This window comes from Cavia porcellus, unplaced genomic scaffold (genome assembly GCF_034190915.1).
Source record: "Cavia porcellus strain 051 isolate PalLab524CR breed Dunkin Hartley unplaced genomic scaffold, mCavPor4.1 scaffold_3, whole genome shotgun sequence".
NCBI lineage: Eukaryota > Metazoa > Chordata > Mammalia > Rodentia > Caviidae > Cavia > Cavia porcellus.
Genome location: NW_026947486.1, coordinates 93,350,122 through 93,373,698, shown reverse-complemented (window position 1 = coordinate 93,373,698; position 23,577 = coordinate 93,350,122). Strand labels below are relative to the sequence as shown.

Here is a 23,577-nt window from a genome sequence, read left to right as displayed (position 1 = left end):
TATATAACAGTACCTGGCACCTAATTAGAGCCATATTATCAGTAGTTATCATTTGTTTTTAATTTTTTTTCCTGAGAATGGGTCTCACTATGTTGCTCAGGCTAGCTCCCAACTTCCGGGTTCAAGGAATCCTCTACCTCAGCCTCTCAAGTAGCTGGGAATAAAGATTGTGCTTCCATTGCCAACCTTAGCTATTATTACCTGACTTGTTTCCAGCCTCTCAAAAAATGGAGGAGGGCTGAGAGTTTTTCCACCTTGTAGCCTACAGACTTACTCTTTTTCAGCATAATGATTTTGATCACTTCATCCCTTCAAATATGACTTGCTAGGGAATAGGATGTGGGTTGTGAGAGACAGAACAGAGGTAAGGATTACTTGAAGGCCTAAATCACTAAAACACTTTTTAGGGGACAAATCAAGAATTTTGTTTTGCACATGTTAAGTCTGATGTGCCTATTAAAATTTAACAAAGGCACACAATTACAGAGTTCAGGGCGGAGGAGTAGTCTGGGAGTGTACATTAGGAAGTCATCAGCATATGGATAGTATGTAAAGCCAGAGCAATATAGCCCTTCTAGTGGCTCAGGCTTGATATAATCCTTTGCACACAATAATCTACCCAGTAATTTAAATTTAATTCAATATAAATCCCATAGTATTTGCTGAACCTTTATCTTTTTAGGCAATGTATCCAGTCCTTTGGCTACAAATCAAGTAATTTATTCATATAACAAATACAGTGGTATCTTGGTTCATGAACACAATTTGGTTCACAAACAAGTGTTTGACAAAATTTTGACTTTGCTTGCAAACTCTATACCAGGTGACAAACACGACCACAGCCATCTTTCCCACACAAATACAAATGTGGCCATCTTTTCCAAGATCACGGACAAATTAAGTTCATGAACTAAGGTACCACTGCATTTACTGAGTGCATGTAATTATGCTAGGTACTATGAACCGAGCAGTGAACAAAACTGATAATTCTTATCTTTCTCAACAGACTGATGAGATATAGCATTAATCAAATAATCACACAAATACAATACGTCATTATCAACTGTGACACAGTATATGAAATTTTGAGGAAAGTTATTTAGACAAAGGGAGAAGAAAACACAAAGTTTCCCTTAATATGTAAATTGAGGTGAACAACAGCCAATTTACAATATATATGAACTCCAAGAAACTATTTTTCAGGCTGTATCATGTAGAAAAATAGTTTATCTTTTGCTTATCTATTTGGGATTAAATAGGGTATTTGATACAAGTAGTAAGCATTTAAAAACAAATATAATAATAAACAATGAGATGCCACTACAAAAGGACTGAAATCCAAAAATAATGACAACACCAAAAGTCAGACAGGAGGTGGAAAAACAAGAACTCTTGTTCTTTGCTCCTAGGAACATAAAATTATATTTGGGAGATGGTTTGGAAGTTTATTATAAAATTAAATATATCTTACCATCTAGTAAATATGCTCCCTAGTATTCATCTAAATGTCCACACAAAAATCTGCATATAAATGTTTATAGCAGATTTATTCAGAACTGCTTGTCCAGTTGGGCATGGTGGTACACATGTAATCCCAGCACTTGGGAAACTGAGACAAAAGGATTGCCGTGAGTTTGAGACCAGCCTGGGCTACATAGTGAGTTCATGGTTACCATAAACTACAGCAAGACCCTGTTTTGAAAAGCAAAAAACAAAAGAATTTGCTTGCCCAAACTTGGAAGGGACAAAGATGTCCTCTGGTAGATGGATGGATAAATAAATTATGGCACATGTAAGATAGTTACTCACAGCTAAAATGAAATGAGCTGCCAAGCCATGAGAAGACATGGAGGAATCTTAAGTGCATATAACTAAGCAAAAGAAGCCAATTTGAAAATGCTACTAGAGGATTCTAGCAATATGACACTACGAAAAACATAAAACTATAGAGATAGTAAAAGGCTCTGTGTTTGCCTGAGATTATGAGAGAGGAACAAAGAAAAGCACAGAGGATTCTTAGGGTGGTGAAACCATTCTGTATGATTCTGTAAAGATATGTACATGTTGTTAAACATTTATGAAAATGAAAAATGCCTTTTGCACATAACATCCACTCTTACCTTAACTTGGCTCAGTGTCACCTCTGCTATGCAATTTTGGCAAATTCTCTTAGGGAAGGCTGTTATTCCTATCTGCTGCTACAACACTTTATTTCTCACACGGTACTTAAAACCCACTGTAATACTTTACTTACATATCTGTTTCCCCACTATAATGTGAGCTTAAAATAAATACTGTTTTATGCATTTTGTGATTTTTTTCTTTTTGAGACAGGGTCTTGCTATGTAGCTCAAGGTGGACTAAAACCATGTCAATCCTCCTGCCTCAACCTCCCAAATTCTGGGATTACAGATGTGTGCCACCACACTCAGCCTTGTTTTATGCATTTTAATATTTCAGCCTCTAGGAAATAATGAGCACATAATAAATGAACAAATAAATGAATGAATGGATAAAGATAATTTAAACTATTCATTCCACCAAAATTTGATGCCTACAATGTGCCAGGCACTGTCCTAGTACAAGAAAGTAGCTAAAATCTTTCACCTGGATCTTACCATTTTATCTTCAGAAACTTTCAAATGGCCGGCTGCTTATTTATTCATGCTTAGGAAAGAACCACTTGCCTGATGTTTTGAAGTAAATGTCATGTCAATAAATGACAATAGGAAAGCACAATGCAATTATTCTATCCTCAAAATGTATACTTGAAGAGACTAGGACCAATTTCATGGTCACCTTCTCTTAATCACGTTGGTGGAACTGTGACTTAAAAGAGTTGGCAAAGGGGAAAATAATAAAGACAAAGTCAAAGTGATTCTGACAATAAATACTTTAATGAGAACCAAGGTCTATAACACACATTCCAATAATTGTCCAGAAGCCTAGGTCTTTTCCTTTTACCCAGATCTAGGGCCAACCAACTACATTTCGCCCACATTTAGAAAGAAGGCCATTCTGAATGTTACCCATCAGTATCCATCTTCATGGAAGATACCAATCTGGCACTAGAGTTTCAATGTTAACACTTCCTCTCAGGGAAAAGTTAACATGATAACACAAATGCATGAGCAACACTGAGTCACCTTACTGTTCTTCTATCAGGAGGACTTGGGAGACCACTGCTTTGGTAAACACAACTTTGTCAAAATACATTAGAACTTTTAAAGAAGAATAAAGAGAAAGAGTAGAAAGGCTGATGGAACTGGGCTCTCATATATCCAGTTCTTAGATCTGGAGCCTCTTGAGCTGCTCATATGTAATAAAAAACTGAGGAGTAAGTCATGGAAAATGTCTGAATTGATACTGAAAGGCAAACTCAGTTCTAAATTGTGTATTACATTCTATTAAATTAAGGTATTTAGCTTGCACTACCCTAAGTTTCATTGGCTTAAAAGTCTTTTTGAAAAATACCACTTGTCAAATCAAATGTGCTGAGTGACTACCAAGTGCTTACTATGGTCATTGTCATCCAGCAATATAAAGAGCTTAAAACTAATAGTTTTCAGTGTGAGCAAACACATGCATACAATATCCAAGAATATCCATGTAGTTTAGTGCTTGAGTAGTGGTTACATGTCAGACGAATTCCAAAAAGGTTGGGAAAGAGACTATTATCTGTCTGCCTAGAGATCCCACAAGGACAGGGAATTAATTTCAAACCTTTAGTACTCACGAATTTACACACAACACCACACACAGTATGCATTACATGGCTCTGCATATAGGAGGCACTCAAACACAGCTAAAGGAGACTAACCCATAAGCACAACTCCTATCAGTTTTCTTTCTTTTTTTTCTTTTTTTTGAGGGGGAGGGGATACTAGGGATTGAACCCAGGACCTTCACACTGAGCTATATCCTCAGTCTTTTTCAATTTTTTTATTAGTACATGCACAGCACATAATGATTACACTCCTTGTGCACAGTTGATACATGTACATAACTCATCTTAATTCTTTTTTCATCTCCTCCACCTCTCCCTCTATCTGTTGGTCCCTTCCCTCTGGCAAATGATCTGAGAGAGAGTCTGCTGAGTCACTGAGTTGTTTAGCAGTTTTAGTTTGAATTTAAGAGCCTCCCAGCCTCCCATAGTGCTGGGATTACACACTTGAGTCACAGCACCCGACTTCTTTGCCCCCTCCACATTGGATGTGTTTTGTCATTTGGTATATATATATATAAAACAAAATACTTGGTTTTGCTGTAGCATTTTCTTGCATGTATATAACAATTTTGATCATATCCATCCATCCCATCACCCCCCCTTATATCCCTTTACCCCCTGCCACTATCATTTTGTTTCAAAGAAGAAAAGAGGACAGTTTGGCACATCTGTTTTACTCCCTTCAGCTTGTGTTAGCCTACAATTAAAGGCTGATTATTTACTTTTATCCTCAACAATCCCCAATGGGATAATTTCTTACTTGACTAAAAGCTTTAATAATGAAATTTTCCTTTCCATAACCTGGAATTACCTGGGATTTGGAAACATCTACCTTATTCTCATGTCCTAAAAGGATACAATGATGTTCCACGGTCCAAGTCGAAGCCAGTTTGGCCAAAATCCTCTATAGAGTGCAAAAAAGCCCTCATGCTTCCACATCTGAGAGAAAGACAACCAAAAATAAAGTGAATTACTCTTTCTCTTTACATTTGACAACCATCTTCCACTTTGCCCCAGTAACTTATGGCTCTATGAGTGCTCGTTTTCTAAAGATATACTCTAAATTTATATGTAGTCTAAATCTATCTACTCACTTACACAACAAATAGTTCCTGAGCACCCACCATATGCAAGACACTCCTTCTGATGGTGGGGCTACAACATTAACAAAACAGAGAGAATACCTGCACTAACCAGTCTCCAAGATAGCTCCTAATGAACTGTATCTCCAGTTATTCATGCCATCATACAACGTATCAAGATTAGTCACCAGAACAAAATAAGGCAGTTATGAACATATGTCATTTCCATTGCTACGATAATTTATATATTATAGGGCATTTATCTAGTTTTCTCCTGGATCCTTCACTCTAGAGAAACTCAGCTGTGTCATGAAGAACGGCCTATGTGGTAAGGAGCTGATGCTTCCAGCCAACAAGGACGTATTATCTTTAAAGCAGATAACCTAGGCCCAATCAAGCCTTTAGAAGACTTAAGCCCAGCAGACATATGTGCTAGAATCATTCATCTAAGCCGCTTCTTAATTCCTGACCCATAGAAACTGCAAAATAATGACTGACTGTTTTAAGGCACTAAGTTTGGGGATAATCTGTTACATGACAGATCATTTATATAGTCCTTGCCCGCATACAGTATATAGTTAGTGAGGCTGACAGGCAAATATTATACTATATATTTCCTAGAATCATAAACTTTTAAATGACAAGGGATTTCAGAGGTACAATCTAGTCCCATAACCTCTTGCCAGAAGTACCACAGCAAACTCATTGTTCTAAAATCTCTACCTAGAAGCCTGAACAATTTTAATTTTTTTGCCAGAATAATTTTTAAAATTATAAGTTGGATCATGTCACATTCCTTCTACAAGCTCTCAGAGGCCTTCCGGTAGATTTCATTGTTTGTTCGTTTAGGTGGTTGGTTGTTTTGGTACCAGGGATCAAACCTTGCACTTGCCAGGCAGGTGCTTGTGCCACTGAGCAAATCCCCAGCCTAGATTTTATTCTAAGTGTGAATCATATATGTAACATATATGACCCAGAAATAAGCGCTACAAAGAGAGCCAACACAAGGGAAGGTAATAAGGAGTTGGACAAGTCATTCTCCTTCCATGACTCTGTCTCATCATTATAAATTTTGTGCAGTGCCTTGTCTATTTTATGTAAATGGTTTGAGGACTACATGAGAACCAATCCCATCATCTGTTACCTGCAGCACTGTAATAAACTCCTAATTGTTCTAAAATTTCTACCTAGAAGCCATAACAGTTTTTAAAATTCTAAGTCAGATCATGTCATTTTTCTGCTACAAGCTCTGGGGGCTTCCTGGTAGATTTCATTCTAATTGCGAATTCTCCAAAATAACCTCTATGATTCTACATGATTTACTCCACCTCTCCACTTTCACATCCTACTAATTTCTCCTTTATCCACCACACTCAGCCATAGGAGTCTTTTTTCTAACCTTTGAATATGCCAAGTTCATTCCCTGCTCAGGCCCTTTATGACCTGCTCCTTCTTGATGAAATCCTTTGCTTCAAGTTCTCCATACAACTACCTCCTTCTCAGGTACATCTCAGTTTAAAAATCACATCCTCACACGATCTTCACAGTTTCTTACTGTAGGAGACAATTTGAGCGAGCAACGCAGAACAATTTCTGCAACATTAATTATATCAAGGCTTATTTCCATATCCTGATACATACAAAGCTAATTATGGTATTTCCTTCTCTCTTCAACTGACTCTTAGCATTGCAAATAAGGCTAGCCTGAGGTATTGGTATGTAATCACTAAAGCCATCAGACAGTCTCTTGTTTCCTAGCATAGTGCTCTCTGTAAAAGATATGAGCACAGCAGGATGGCAGAGCCAGTAAGCTCCAGGAATGTCAATTGGGTAGGAGCCTCCAAATAAAGAGGCTATGATTCCCCAGGGCACAAAAGTTTACATATAAGAAAGTGAAGCAACAGCCTTCTAAAACAATTCAGTTGCTACCTTAATTGAAATATGCAGATTGATCCTTCTGCATATCTTTGTCTCTGCATTTTGCAGAGATGCTTTTCTCCCTATCTGGCTAGCCAGCTCAAGTTACTCACATAATTCCCACCATCTTTACTAACATTCATCTTCAAGCCATTCCTTTCTTCACAAGACAATTCTGTAAGAGACCTTAGATCAGGGCCTTTGTCTGCATATCCTCACATGGATTGCGCTTAGGACCCCTTGGTTGCCCTTAACTTTGAATATGTCTTGGTGTATTTACTCTCAGTCATGGGTTGCACTGGAGGTGGTAGATTGGAATTAACTTGTTGGGATTCCAATAATATCTCAATGGGATTACAAATACAACTTTTTGGATTGTGAGGAAAATTGGAAAAGGGATCCACAATACCTGGATTACAATACTCATTATTTGAGATTACAAAACCTACCACTGACTAATTTAATACTATTACTAGGTTTTCATGATAGGATTTCCTTCTGTGTGAAATTACAGCATACTAAAAAAAAAGAATGGGAAAAAAATTGGGGGCTTGGATTTAGCTCAGTGGCATAAGCACCTGCCTTGCAAGTGCGCAGTCATGAATTCGATCCCTGGTACTGATTAAAAAAAAAAAGAATGGGAAATTATAACATACATGACTTATACATATATTCTTTGTATTCTTTGTCTCCCTCAACTAGAGTGTGATTTCATCCAACAGACCAGTCTTGTTCACCAGTACATCCCCACCACCTCACAGTATGTTGAGCACATTAAACTTTCTGGTCAATATGTGTTGAGTCTGTGACCTATCTGAATCTGTAGAAATCTCTTATCCCAGTGATCAACTTCTTCAAAACATTAAGACTGGAGGGTATATTTTTGCTGGAGATGGTTGAGCAAAAAAAATGAGAATTTTCTTTATATTAAAATATAAACAACAGAATATTCATGAAGTGATATAGATTTGTTCATTTAATAAATCACTTGTTGTGGATAAATGACCAACAAGATACTATAGCTCTATTTCCATGGAATTTAGACTCTACTGTATAGACATCAACAGAATTAGTGCTTACACAGGAGGCTCACAAATTCAGTTCCAGCCTGAGAAACTTAGAGATTTAGGAAGAAACTGTCTCAAAATAAAATTTTAAAAAGCTGGGGATGTAGCTCAGTAGAAAGACCCTGAGTTCAATCTTCAGTACTGCAAAAATAAATAAATAATGCAAACCAGTCCAAAAGGTTATATAGTCAGGCATGATAGTGCATGCCTGTAATCCCAGCAATTGACAGCTGAGGCAGGAGGACCACTGAGAGTTTGAGGCCAGCCTAGGCTACATAATGCGTTCAAGGTTCAAGGCCAGTCTGAACTATAGAGCAAGACCCTGTCTCAAAAAACAAACAACAAAAATCCCCACAAAATAAGGTCATACACTGCATAATTCTGTTTACACAAAGTATCTAGAATGGGCAAATCTAGAGATAGAAAGTATGTTAGTTGTTTCTTAGGACAGGATAGATGGGTGCTAAGAAGTGATAGGTAAAGGACAAAGAGATTATTTTTGAGGTCATTTTCATGTTCTAAAATTATGAGTAATAACTGTATATGACTTGTATACTAAAATACTAAGTGTACTAAGTGGTACTTTGAATGGATTGAGTTGATATGTGAAATAAGCCTCAAAAAAGATGTGCTTTTAAAATGTAAAAAAATACTACAACAGTAGAACTACAAGAATCCTTACATGCATAACCTAGAGAAAGCCTTTGTGAAAAAGCAGTGATATCTGAAGAAAGAGTAGGTGGTAGCTGAGTAACAGACATATTTAGAGTGTTCTAGGCAGTATCTAACAAATTTATGGCACTGGTGAACACCTGGGGCATAAAAAAGTCAAAGGCTGATAATCATTCAAGTAAGTCTAGAATGGAGAGTAAAGGTGGTAGAAATAAGGCTGAAGAAGTAGAAGATGGTCACAGAGGGACTTGGATCAATGAGAAGCCAGTAAAGTGTTTTAGATGGGGTAACAGGATGATATCTGTAGCTGTTCTTTGTTATATTAGAGATGGATTCATTCTCCATTCAGTGAAGTTTTTTGAGACTCTTAAAAATGAAATCCAAAATAATAATGTATGATGCTATCATATATAATGACAAAATAAAAGTCATTTTAAAGAACTTTAATAACAAGTAAACTAATGAGCAAATATAAGTACTTAATGTTTTCTACCAAGATAAAACACATTTCTAAAGATACAGTATGGCATAGTGGTTTTAAGTACAAATTTTGTAATCAGACCCTGGACTAAATCTTAGACTGGCAATTTATTAGTTGTATGACAATGGGTAAGTTATTTACTCTAATACAAAGTTTCCTCATTTATAAAATGGAAAACACAACATATTTCCTTAGAACTGCTGTAGGAGTTAAAGGATATACTCTATATAGAGTGCCTGGCATAGAATAATCGTTCAATAAATACTAGTGATTATATATATTGTTCCTTGTATCTCTTAGTCAAATTTCTTTAAAGAGTAATTTATATTTGTCTAGTTTACCTTTACTTCCTATGTGTTTATACCCTACTATTAGAATTTAAGTGTCAGGTGGTGATATAGCTCAGTGGTAGAAAGCTTGCCTACCATGCACAAGGCCCTGAGTAAAAACTTCAGTGCTGAAAAAAATTTTAAGGGTCAAAAGGCAAGGACTTTGTTCATCAGTGTATCCATACCAAAATAGAACAATGCCTATTATGTAAGACACAAATATTTTATACTGAACGAATAACATTCATAATGGATGGGGGTGTAATTCATAACATATGAATGTTCAAGCTGCTGGGCAGCTTGAACCATTGGTGGTACATGCATCACTGCTGCATGCATGACTATACCACTTCTACTACCTGTGGTTCAAGCCATCATGAATGTGGTAAATAATCTTTAGTGCACAGCAATCTGGCATTTACAAATCCAACTAACAAACACCCCTTAGAAAATATCAAATCCAACATACGCCTTGAGGTCGTTATAACATACTGAAATTGTTTATACCTAATGACATTAACCATTTAGTGCCAGGCGTGGTAGTACACACCTGTAATCCCAGCACTCAGGAGGCTGAAGCAGCGGGATTGCCATGAATTGTAGCGTGGGCTACACAGTGAGTCTGGGGACAGCCTGAACTACATAAATGGCAAGATCCTGTCTCAAAAACCAAAATAATTAAGTAACTTTCATTCCTTCTTGAAACTCATTACTCCCTTGTCTTCCATGATCCCACTCTCTCCAAAGTTTCTTCATATCTTTTGAACTATCAATCTTTAGACTTCCTGGGGTCTTCACCTCCAAACCCTTAAAACTGGTGTTCCCAGTATTTTTCCTAGGCACACTACTCTTCCCTCTACCCTAGCAACTGTCAAATGGAGGGGGAGCATGCCAAAATACCAAGAGGGACTTTTACCAACTACCAGTATAGTCCCTGGGGTCACTATTCCTGGAAAGAGTTGTATACTACTTTAGTGTGCTGAAAAGACAAAAACGTGAATTTCTATACCACTCTCCCTGGGTCATGTACCATCCACATGCTAATGTCCCAGGCTCTTATCTACATCCACAAACTTTCCCAATTTAGGGCTAATATATCCATATGTATTCACTGGCCATTCCTCATGCACACTGAACCAAAAGTTCAGTGTCAGGTGAAAACTACAATGTCTCCCACAAAACCTGTTCCTCATCTTGTGATATTTCTGTCAATGAGTCAACATTTGGTCAACAAATTCAAAGCCCTGAAGTTATCTTTAACATCTCCCTTCTCCCATGACTCTCCATACTATCTAAATAAAGTCTTACTGACTTACTGAACTAAATTTTTCTGAAGTTTGCCCCATCTTCTACATCCTCATGATCATGCTGAAGTTCAGGTTTTCATCATTTCCTTCCCAGATTACTAATAAAAGCATTCCCAATCAGCTTCTCTATCTCTAGCAAAGATTCTCAAAGTCGTCTCCACCTGGCAGCATCACTACTGCCTGGGAACTTGTTAGAAGGGTGAAGACTTACTGAATCAGAATCTGGAGATGGGGCACAGCTAATGAAATTTTTATAAACCCTCCAGGTTATTCTGAGGCATTTTAAGAACCACAGTTCCATCCCCTTAGATTAATGGTCTTCTATGTTGGATCAACACTGCAATCACCTGTGAAGTTTTAAAAATATTGACACCTGGCTCTTACACACTAGATTCTGTGTTGATTGGCTAAGGTAAATAAATGAACCGTAAAAATTTACCAACTGATTCCAATATGCATCCAAGTTTGAGAATTACTGTCGTAGAACTCATCTTCAGAAAGCCAGAGTGATCTATTGAAAATACAAATCTGGCCTGATTGAAATATTTCAGTATTTGTCATCACATTTAAAAAGTTCAAGCATCTTAGTATAACATTCAATACCCTTTATAAACTAGCCAACCCTAATCAGTCAAATTGAGGAAGGCATCACAGTGTAGAAGGTCAGCTAAAAGACAAAGGGTTTGAGTCTACTCTTAGTATTCCTTCTTACTGTGAAACCTTGAGCAGGTTACTGAATCCTGCAGCCCTTCAGCATCTACCCATGGGGTAATGGTGAGGACTAAATGAATGAGTGAATACTATACGTATAAGCTTCATCAGGACAGATCCCAACACATAGCAAATTACTCAATGGATGTGAATTATTATTCAATTTACCACCATCTACAGGGAGTCTTTCAAACTTCCAAATTAGGTTATAATTTCATCCCATAGACCCGAGCTTATGACTTACCTGTTTGTATTATCTATTTGTACACCTACGGCACTTTTGCAATAGCTATAATTTCTCTGCAGCTACTAAAATGGCTCTTGATATATAATAAACAGTTGTTCAATGAGACTGATAACAGCAGAGAAACTAAACAACACTGTCATATTTTAGCCCAAATTTGTTTCTATAGTAGTATCATCAAATTATATAATACATTTATATTTGGCTTCCTAAAAACATAGTAACAGAAACTTTCAAAGCGAACTGTGAAAAACAGAACAACTCTCAAGTACCAGGGTTTTAGTTTTTAAGTGACATGCTTTCTCTCATGGGATCTTTATCTTATTGAAAGTGGAAAAATACAAGCTGTATTAAGCTTTTCTTTGCTGATAATTCTACGTGAAGCTATTAATAAAAGCATCCTGCATTCTCAAGCACTTAAATTGGAATAATAAATACTAAGGACTACTGTGAATCAGGTTACCAAAGAGACACATTTCTACCTGAGGATAACTCTGAGAGACTACTAAAAATACACATAATGGTTCTTTCATCTTCAGAATGCTATACAGCAACTAAGAATAAGGACTGAAGAGAGGTCTGAGACATCAAAGAAAACTAGAAATGTAACCAAAATCCACAATATGCATACCTTCAAAATGCCATCCAAAGTACCCTTGTAGAGGTCCACATGTCCTACAATTGCCCTCTGGTTCATCATGCGAGTTCGTACCACATCAACTGGATTAGACGCCAGAGCCCCAGCCAAGCCACATGTAAAGCTGGAACTGAAGATGTAAACTTTAAGAAAACAGATCACCCCCACTTCCAACTTCTGCCCAACTTAAATAGAAATTAAATAGAAACATAAAAGTATACTAACTCAGACCTATCAGATAAACCCTGACACTTGCCTTTGCATTAAAATCTAAAGAGAAATTTTTTCTAAAGAGACATGACACAAAGATTGCCTCTTCAGTTTTTCAATCTGAACTTGGCCTCTTTTTTTTAAACAAGACAAATTTTAATACTAACAAGATCCTGAAGTAGGCAGTCTCATGTATCATCTATTAGTTACATAAAGTTTTCAAAGCACAGAATCATATAACAAATGCGCTTGAGTAGCAAAATATTGTAACAATTACATGATAAAGAAAATAGAAGATAAAAAAAATAGAAGATGAGATTAGCAACAGTCTTCAGCCAAAACTGTGCTCAAAAATTTCTCCATTTTTTTCTGATTCCCACTGATAAAAGTTTATTTTCTGATATGAAATTAACCAAAGCTAGTAACAGATGTGCTGAATATATATAAAGTCATGTTTAAATAAGTACAAATCCTAGAGACATAGTGTAGACTACTGTATTACACACTGCTTCCAAGTATCAAAGTACCCATAACATTTGGAATCTGTGTGAAGTATAAAATGTTCAAAAGATTTGAATTGCTTGTAAAGGAGTGGCAAGGGTAGGAAGGCCATATACTTATGAGTTATCAATTATCAGTTCCATCTGAGTATGTCAATAGAAGAGGCATTTTGTGCTCAAATTTCCAGAAAAATAGAATGAGCACATCCCATCCTACTTACACAAAATGAGTCAAAATTGTGTCACCCATCATTCCTGACAGTATTAGGTGCTTCTTGGTAATATCATAGACTGGTAGCTCTACTCCTACAACAATAGCAGCACGCTGAGCAGTTGGGACCACACCCTACAAAACACAAGTGACATTAGACATTAAGGAAATAGAGTGACATAAGCATTAAAGTGAACAAATATAGCTTGAGAGTTCAAAGGTGCAAGAAAAATCCAAGTCTGAAATATAGAGATCATTCAAATCAATGACTATAACTTGAACACTTATAAATACCCAATTCACTTGCTGTACTAAAAATAATATCATGGATATAACGCTTATAGCATTAGAAGCAAAAGAAAGAGATAAATTTGTCTTCATTATAATTAAAAACTTTTGTGATTAAAAACACATTATCCAGAAAGTAAAGACAAACCACACAATAGAAAAAAGTATTTGCAAATCATGTATCTAATAAGGAACTAATATTCAGAATAAAGAACTCTTATAATCCAATAAAAAGACAAAACAATCCAATCAAAAATGAGCAAAAAGTCTCAAGACATTTGCCCCACAGAAGACATATGAATGGCCAATAAGCATATGGAAAGTCATTAGAGAAATGCAAATCATAACCACAATGACATACTATTTTACACTTACTAGTGACAATAATTTTTTTAAAGTAAAATAGTGTTGATGAAGATGTGAAGAATTTGGGAATGTAAAAACAGAGGACCCATTATGGAAAACATTTTGGCTTTTTTTTTTTTTCTGGTTTAACTGGGATCGAACTCATGACCTCACACTTGCCAGGCAGAGAGGCACTTGTGCCACTCAGCTATATCCCCAGTCCAACATTTTGGTATTTCCTGAAAACAGTTAAAAATAAAATTACCATATGACCCAGTAATTCCATACTGAGGTATATGCCCTAAAGATCTGAAAATATTTTCTTTAAAAAAGGAAAAAACAATATTCATAGCAGCATTAGGCATAATGGCCAAAAGGTATAAAATAACCAATGAAAGAAAAACAAAACATGGTATAATTGAGAGAAATTTGGACATTGGAAAAGCTGGCTGGGGAAATGTGTAGACATGTTAATTACAAAATCACAAGACACATGCACAGAACAGTTCCCAAAGCCCTGCACATGGACTTTTCTCAGGAACTCAAGCAGCTTTTGATAGAATGGCCTAGACCTGACCTCAGCCTGAGGCATGGGAGATATGAAAAGGGTGGTCCACACTGCATTTTACTACTATGTTCTCTCACTGTAACGCAATCGCTCCTGTAGAGCGTACTTCTCACACTTGGCTCAAATATGTTCTGCAGAGGTTGTTTACTTTCCCTATCTTTAATAAATGTAAAACCTTATCACCATTTGCATTTGTCTTAACCAATTCATTCAGGACAGAAGGAACCTAGAGAAACCACCTCAAAAAGGAGACTTCAGCATCCTCAAACCCAGTAACATAACCATACAGCTGAATCATTATTCAGCCACTAAACTGTGAAGTACTGAGGCTGGGGTTGTAGCTCAGTGATAGAGTACTTGCCTAGCATACACAAGCCCCAGGTTTCATCTCCAGCACAACAAAACCAAAAAGAAAGAATGAAATGAAGTACTGATACATGCTATAACATGGACTAACCTTGAAAAAAGAATACTAATGACTAAGCCACAAAACACTACATATCATATGTCTTAGTTACTTTTCTCATTGTTGAGACAAAATAATCAACACCTGTGTTTAAAGGTTATTTAGCTCACTGTTCATAGAGGTTTCAGTTCACAGTTGGCTGGCTCCAAGGTAGGGCAGCACTACAGAGGGGCATCACAGAGGAGGAGCAGTTCACGGCAGGCAGAAGGCAGCAAAGTAGTAAAGAAGCAAAGTGGCTAGAAGCAAGCAACAAACCACAAGAAACCTACTTTCTGTCCCACATCCTATCCAGGGTACCCACACTTAGGGCAGGTAGCACTGACACCCAGGGTAGGGCAGCCTTAATCCTAGCTTTGCACCATGAGTGAATCCCAGCATTACAACCCTAGATCTGATCCAGCCACCTCTTAAAAGCCCCATCTATGACCAACCACATGAGTCTTTGGGGAAACATCTATGTACAAGTTATAATATCGTGTGACTCCATTTACATGAAATACCTAAAATAGGCAAATCCATAGAGGCAGAAAGTTATACAGTGGTTCTCTGGGGCAGGAGGACTGGGGAAAAGGGGAAATGACTACTAAAGGTTAGGGGGCTTTTTTGGTAATGAAAATATTTTTAACTTGAACATGATAATGATTATATACAAGTCTATGAATATACTAAAATCCTTTAAATTGTATACTGTAAAAATGGTGAGTTTCGTGGTATGTGATTGATCCCAATAAAGTTATTATGAAGAGTAAAATAATGAAGCAAAAATCAGTGAGGAGAGATCTTCCAAGTTTAATTCACAGAGCTGTAGAATATGCAGAAGGGACACATACTAGGGGGACAGCAAAGGTATGAAACAACCATGGAAGGGCCAAGGGAAAGTAGTACTTCCACTACAGATCTTCTTAAGATAACATTACCAAAGGTGTGCTTACAATGTTCCCATCATGGCTCACATAACAGCACAGGTTTGCTAGAGTGTTAAAAGACATATTTTTGAAGAATATAAAAGATAAAAGAGAATTATTGAGATAACACAGAAGAATGCAAGACAAGCTAGACATATTGGCATACACCTGTAGTCCCAGCATTCTGGAAACCTGAAGCAGGAGAACTGCAAGTCTGAGCCTAACCTCGGGAATTCAGTGACCTTACCAAAACCCTGTCTTAAAATCAAAAATAAATAAATAAATAATTAGGGCTGGGAATTTAGCTAGTGCAAAGGCCCTAGGATTCAATGCCAGTATGAAAAAAAAGGCAAGATGTTATGGCTTGTATCTAGATTTAGATATCCCCTCAAAGCCTCGTGTAGGTATAGGTGGAGATTTTCAGTGGTAACTGGATATAGAGTGTGTGATGCTGGGGTTGTGTGATGCTGGGGTCAAAGGTATATGATTACTAAATTAGTCCACTGATTGGTTTGGCATAGTTCTGGGTGTAAATAATGGGAAGGCCTATATTGTGTGTGAGCGCTACTTCCCCTAAGGGAATGTAGCCTGGACAGAATATAAGAGACCGAAAGAAGGCTACTGTTGTCACTTGCTCCTGCTTTTCTACTTCGCTGCTTTGCTGCCTTCTGCCCACTATGAACTGTTCCTCTTCCATGATGCCCCTCTGCCATTGCACCCTGCCTTGGAGCCAGCCAGCTACGAACTCAAACCTCTACAAACTGGACTAAACAAATCGTTTCTCCTTTAATTGTGGAGGTTTCCTCACTAATGAGGAAAAGTAACTAAGACATAAGATATGAATTATATATGATTGTATACATATATTTATATGAACCAAATTTTTAGAAAGGATTAGAAACAAATACATTAAAAGTCTTTTCTGAGATTAGGATATCATGTGTTACTGCTCATTTTTATGCATTTCTGGTTTTTTTTTACATTTTTGTGAGTGTTTTAATTAAATAACTGCTTAAATATCATTAAAATTGAACACCATACTGCTTAAGTATGCACAATTTTTGTCACTTATCCCACAATAAAATAGGGGACAAATGAAAACAAACTTTAAAAATTGAAAATAACATACCATAGTGATAACTCCTGAGATAACTCATATTAAAAGTGTTCAACCCCTAAACTAAATTTAAATTTCTACACTCGATTTATACAGTACATTTATAAAGGAGATGCTTGCTTCGCCGATCAGGAGAAATACTGCCTACTTCTCAGACTCCTCCACCTCCTTTCACTCTGTTAAAAAATGATAACCTTCCCACAAGACTACTTTAGTGAATATTAAGGACTCAAATGGGGGCTCACAAGCCAAATTCAGGCTGCAGATCTGTTTTGAATGGCTAACATAATATTTCTAAAAGAATTAGCTGGCAAATGTGCAAAAACTCAGAATATTTCACATAGAAATGCAGGTTTCCTGCTTCTCTTGACAGGTCAAAAAATATGGCCACACCTGGCTCCCCACCAGCATATAGCAGCAACAGGCCAGAGCTGAGGAGCAACTATCCTTTTTCAACAGGCCAAGTGCTCTCCAGTTCCTTACAACTGTCTCTCCAACTCTCAAGTCAGTACCCATTGTACTTTGTTATTGTATTCTTGCTGTTTTCCCTTTCAATGGAGTTAAGAAAGTGAAATGTATCCAGTACTCATGCTAATATTGAAGCAAGAAGATAAGTTGGGTATGGCACACATCTATGATCCCAGCACTCACACCACTGTAAGTTTGAAGCCTACCTGGGCTACAGAGTGAATTCAAGGTCAGCCTGAAGAGAATAGCAAGGCCCTATCTCAAAAAATAAAATAAAAAGTATAAAAATAAAACAGTGTCTAAAGAAAAACAAAAATATTTCCTTGTTGAAATAAGAAATAGTCCTATATTTTCAATAGGGAAATAAAATGTCTGTCTCTAAAGAATACATACTTTGGGGGCTGGGGATTTAGCTCAGCGGCATAAGCGCCTGCCTTGCAAGCAGGCAGTCGTGAGTTCGATCCCTGGTACTGATAAAAAAACGAAAAAGACAAAAAAAAGAAAAAAAAAAAAGAATACATACTTTGTTTCTTTATGTTACATGCTTAGAACATATAAGTAGCCTATATCATAAAAACAGCTATGTTCAGTTCCTCAAAAAATTAAACATAGGATTATCACATTACCCAGTAATTTCACTTCTGGGTATATAACCCCTCAAATTGAGAGCAGGTTCTCAAAGAGATATTTGTACATCTAAGTACACAGCAGTGTTATTCACAATAGCCAAAACGTTGAAGCTACCCAGGTGTTATCAATAGTTGAATACATAAACAAAATGTGGTATATACTTATAATGGAACATTATTCACTCGTAAAAAGAAAGGAAATCTTGACACATGCTACCACCTGGATGAAGCTTGGGGACCTCATACTGTGAAATCCCATACAAGCCATATACCATATGATTCCACTTAGAGAGATATCTAGACTAGTCAAATTCATAGAGACAGAGACTAGAATGGGAATTTCCAGAGCCTGAGGGAAAAGGGGAAACTGGGAGTTACTGTTTAACTGCTCTAGAGTTTCACTTTTACAAAATGAAGAGTTACAGAGACTGGTTGCACAACAATGTGAATGTATTTAAGGGTATTCAACTGCACACTTAAAATGGTTCAGAGGGTAGATTTTTATGTGTACATTTAAAATTATTTTTATGTGTGGAATTAAAATTAAAAGCCAGGTATGGTGGGACACACCTGTAATCACAGCCCTCGGGAGGCTGAGGCTGGAGGATTGCCGAGTTCGAGGCCAGCCTGGGCTATATAATGAAACCCTGTCTCCAAAACCCTCCAAAAGCCAAAACAAACAAATAAATAAATAAAATTTAAAAATAAATAAATAAAAATAAAATAGCTGTTCTCCACTGATAACATCGTCAAGTCTATTTATTGCCTTATTTTTGTCTCTTGGTATCTATTTATTTAAAAAAAAATTCTAGTTAATTATGCTTTCTGGTTTCACTCTATTTATACAAAAAAAAAATTCTAGTTAGTTCTGCTTTCTGGTTTCACCAGTGGTGGTGAACCTATGGCACTTGTGCCACAACTGGCTGCTTGTTATGGTTGAAAGCTTAAAAGGTTCGCCATCCCTGAATTAGACTAATCAACAAAGTACACACTGCTGTTATCAAAAAACAAACCTCAAGAATCATTTCTGGGTGATATGATCATTAGGTAAAAGGTTATCTTGTCTCAAAAAGGACACGTAGCACACTGTACTTTGCTTCTTCTTACTATATACCTGAATCATGTAAGTAGCCTACATCATAAAAGCAATTATGTTCGGTTATTAGGTATTAGGATGCAGACATATTGTAGAGTAACACCCTACAGATTACTTGCTAATTATGAACATTTTTACACAATAAGACCTGGTGGAGCTCATCTTATTGAGTAATTAAATTTAATCATGGAGTAATCTAACACTGTGCACCTCTTGCTGTGATGCAGCATGAAATACATAGTGTCACCTATGAAGCTTTCCACCAAAAAGTTTAACATAAATATAATCAAGCCAATGGTCTCAACTTTCAATGTATAACGCAGGGAATAGAGGGACAAGTTAATCATACACAGAAACATTCTATAAGAAAACTAGCTCGGTCTCATCAATACAGGAAATTATATGAACTGAATATTAAGTATTTACTGTTAATTTTTTACATGTAATACTGGTATTGTTATTATACCAGAGAATGTTCTTATTCTTATATTCTGAATAATGAAGTATTAGGGACAGTGCCATAATGTCTATAACTTATTTTCATACAGGTTAGCAAAACAAGTATGTATATATGTATATACACACAAAAATAATACCAAGCTTTACCAGTAATTTAATCTAGATCATGAGTAAGTAGTGTTCATGGTTCAATTCTTTCAACTTTTATGTTTGGATTTTTTTTTTCTTTTTTGTCTTTTTATCGGTACCAGGGATTGAACTCACGACTGCCTGCTTGCAAGGCAGGCGCTTATGTCGCTGAGCTAAATCCCCAGCCCCCTATGTTTGGATTTTTTATAAGTAGTCATGGAAAACGACAAAGGAAGAAAAACAACAAAGCTCTCATTGTTATTCAGAAGTATATTAATGGACTTCCCATTCCACTCTCTTGATATTCCATTAGTCTTACTTACTATTACAGAATTCTGTGACTAGAATGAATTAAAAAGGTATAGCCACAATGCTATAGCAAAGTATAAATAGAAGACTGAAACATAATATGACAAAATGTTAACAGTAATTATCTCTGGGTGGTTGTATTACTGATATTTTAAAATTTTCTTTATACTGTTAATATTTTTAGTACATCATTTGCTTTTCATAAAGTTAAAGAAGTTGTTTTGAGCCAGGGGTACAACACAGTTGTACAGTGCTTGCCTAGCACAAGTGAAGCTCTAGGTTCAACCCCCAATACCCTACAAAAATTTTAGATAACAATGTTTGAACATAAACACTACAGAGAGCATCACAGACAAACATTACTATGTTAGCACAAAACTGGCAAAAAGTACACACATGAGCTAAATTCACTATGCAATTGTGCAAATCAGAATGGCTATCTCAACACAATAACTTCCCACTATATCATCTCCCAATATTAAGCAGACATAAAAACCATTGATATAACCTTTTGATTCTTTCACAGGTGATGAGGAGCTTCTTACCTCGTTTTAGGAATTAGAATTCACGTTTTTATGGTTCATATAAAAATATTCTTTGCAAATTCTGGGGACTCAAGAAGATAGAACAATACCAGAAGGAGTACTCACCCTCCACAGACCCCGGGTACCCTCTTGTTGGTATATATCAATGAAGCTTCCAATCATGCTCCCTTGGAACAAGCTTCCTTGAGCTTGCATTCGGATCTAAAATAAGAAGTGAACATTTTGTTTAGACAGAAAGAACCAAAATTAAATGTTTCATTCATTTAAAGTTAGGATAAAACCATTTGAGAATTCTCAGAAAAATATCTGCTATTCTGATGAAATTAGTGAGGTAAACTGAATACGGAAATAATGCTTGTCAAAGAGTAGCTTTTAAAGTTGATTTTCATTTGCCTCACATTCTGCGTACTAAGTTCATTTATAAAGATGGAAGAAAATTTGGGGAAAAGAACTAGTATTCAGTGAGTATAGAAAATAACAAATTGGTTACATAAATGACACATCCATTTAAGGAAAAATGTGATAGAACCATAAAATATTCTTGTACAATATTTATTGGCATTAGAAAATATAAAAAAGATTAACTACTAAATAGGAAAACTGTGACAAAGCAGTATGTGTATATTTTATTAAAAACATGTAAATTTTAAAATATCCATAAACACAGCAAGGAGGCTGAATGAACAAACATACACACCCAAAACTGAGAGTGAATCATTTCTGAATGGTAAGGTTACAAGTTTCTCTTGTGTTTTTGTTCTGCTCTTCATTTCTCTCTACATTGAACATACATTCGCTACATAATTATAAAAAGTTAAAATGTTTTCTCATGTAATTTTATGCTCAAAAGACCTTAAATTTAGTTTTATTTATAAAAAGCATGACACTATATTTAGTCAAGTGGCCTTTGAGTGTTGCAAGAAAATATAGCATTAAATAGCCACAGAGTCTCTTCCCATAGAATCCACATATACAGAATCACTGTACTTAATCATTAAATAGTAGTGGCCCCCGACATTCTGAGAGCCTGATGCAGGAGGATCTCAACTTCAAACCCAGTCTAGGCAACTTAATGAATTAGCATGAAAATGTCTCAAAATAAAAATAAAAAGGGTTGGAAATGAAGCTCAGTGCAAAGACCCTGGGTCCAATTCCCAGTACCACAAAAGAAGAAAGGGGAAAAAACACCACAACAACTAGTGGCCCAAATTTAGGCCTGACCTTTTGTTTTTATGAAGCCCAACTTTAATTTTATAGGTTTCAATAAAGGTCCTTATTATGTAAAGCACTACCAGCATGATCTTATGCAAGAGGTCAATCACTACTACAAAGAGTTTTAAAGTAAAAACCTAAATCCAGTTAAATCAAGATGTAAACTATCTTAAAGACAAATCAAAACTACCCTATGGTAAGTAGATTTCTTCAAGGAAGTAATTTCTATGGAGGAAGGCAAGTGAATATAAATGATTTTATACAGAATGTTTGTCATATTATACTTTTCTCTATTTTTGTGTATGTTTGAAATTGTTTATTGAAACCTACATAAAGGTTTAAATTGCTAATAAAAAAGGTCATAGTTGAGAAACACCCCAAGACCAACTACCTATCATACAAAACTTAAATTATTCTAATTTTTCCAAGATACTATTACTACCCATAAACACAAAACAAAGCTTTACATCCTTGTCAGCATGATTCAATAAAATGAAACCAGTCAAGTATAGAAATATCAGCTTAAACAGCTCAGACTGCCTTAACAAGAATAACAATGTATAACAGACATTCAAAAAAGAACAAAAGATAGTCAAGTCATCCATATCAACAGTTATGTATCTGCACAAACAACCACTGATTGAAAATATTCAGGAAAATTTTGCATTTGTGTTGAACACTGATAGACTTTTTCCCTGCCATTCTTGGAACAGAGTATAATAACTATATTGCATTTATAATATATTAGGCATTGTAAGTAGAAATCTAGAAATGACTTAAAGTATACATGAGGATAGCATAACATATAAGCCAGGGATATATAGCTCAGCGGCACAAGTGCCTGCCTGGCAAATGTAAGGTCCTGAGTTCAATTCTGGGCACCAAAAAAAAAAAATACATATACAAATACTGTACCATCTGCTATAATCTTGAATTTGGGCATCCAAAGATTTTCATATGTGGAGAGGTCAAGGTCCTGGAACCTATCCTGTTGTGGATATTGAGGGATGGCTGTACTTTCTCCTTTATGCATTACAAATGTGCTGTGACTGCTGTAAGGTGAACTTTGTACTATTTGGTCTGAAGTCTCTGGCTCATGATCTGTACTCCCTTAGTGTATAGCAAACTTCAATTGGATTTTATTTTTGACAGAACAAAAATTGCTTTCTCCTGACTCTGTCTTCCCATGGGCTAGAATAGAAGTGCTAGTGGTCCAATTTCAAGTAAACAGATTAAAACAGTACCACGGGGCAGGGACCAACAAACTTTCTGTAAAGAACCAGATAATAAAATATACCAGTCTTCATAGGGTTTACAAGCTTCTGTCACAACTATTTGTTTCTGTCACAGAAACACAACAGCAACACGGGCAATACAGAAATAGTATGATTATGCGCCAATAAAAGTTTACTTACCACAGACAGGTTAGATTTGGCTCCAACATGGTAGTTTGTCAGCCCTGCTCTAGAAGATGGCAGTGCAGCAAAAATGAAGGAAACTTGGACCTAGATGAATAGGTGGACTAGGCCCACCCACTATCACAAACTACTCGACCCTGTTACATGAGAGGCAAATGATCTATCTTGTTTGAAGCTTTATGTTTTATAGAGTCTCTTTTTTACAGCTTAGCCTATACCTTAAACAACAGAGTGAGTGCTAAAGTCTTAAATGAAAATGGCCAGCCGCACATGGTGGTTCATGCTTATTATCCCAGCACTCTAGAGGTATAAGGCCAGGAGGACTTCAAGTTCAAGCCACAACTTAGTGATACCCTATCACAAAATTTAAAGATTAAAAATGTATTAAGGGGGTAGAGCAATGCAAAGGATGAGGGTTCAATTCCCAGTACTTCAAGGAAACAAAACAAATGAAAATGAAAAACAAAGGGCCAACCAGGGAGAAAGTATAGGAAGAAAATTAAGACTGAAACTTTGGGTTAGAGAAAA

The 23,577-nt window shown here is 36.3% G+C and overlaps 1 protein-coding gene across 6 annotated transcripts in view; it reads right to left on the bottom strand.

Moving 5' to 3' along the window:
- Positions 1-2,878: 2,878 nt before the first annotated feature.
- Positions 2,879-23,577, bottom strand: part of Slc25a14 (solute carrier family 25 member 14) — a 35,972-nt gene continuing 15,273 nt past the window's right edge. For 5 of the 6 annotated variants that reach the window (XM_005000098.4, XM_005000095.3, XM_013142122.2 and 2 more), the window contains 5 exons: positions 20,525-20,620; positions 13,106-13,230; positions 12,169-12,304; positions 4,586-4,666; positions 2,879-3,330 (listed from right to left, as the gene is read on the bottom strand). In XM_005000098.4, the coding sequence (XP_005000155.1) occupies positions 3,289-3,330; positions 4,586-4,666; positions 12,169-12,304; positions 13,106-13,230; positions 20,525-20,620 (480 nt within the window). In that variant the 3' untranslated portion in view covers positions 2,879-3,288. Of the gene's footprint in view, positions 3,331-4,585; positions 4,667-11,021; positions 11,094-12,168; positions 12,305-13,105; positions 13,231-20,524; positions 20,621-23,577 lie in introns of all 6 variants that reach the window. The other variant, XR_010046652.1, reaches the window with a different exon arrangement.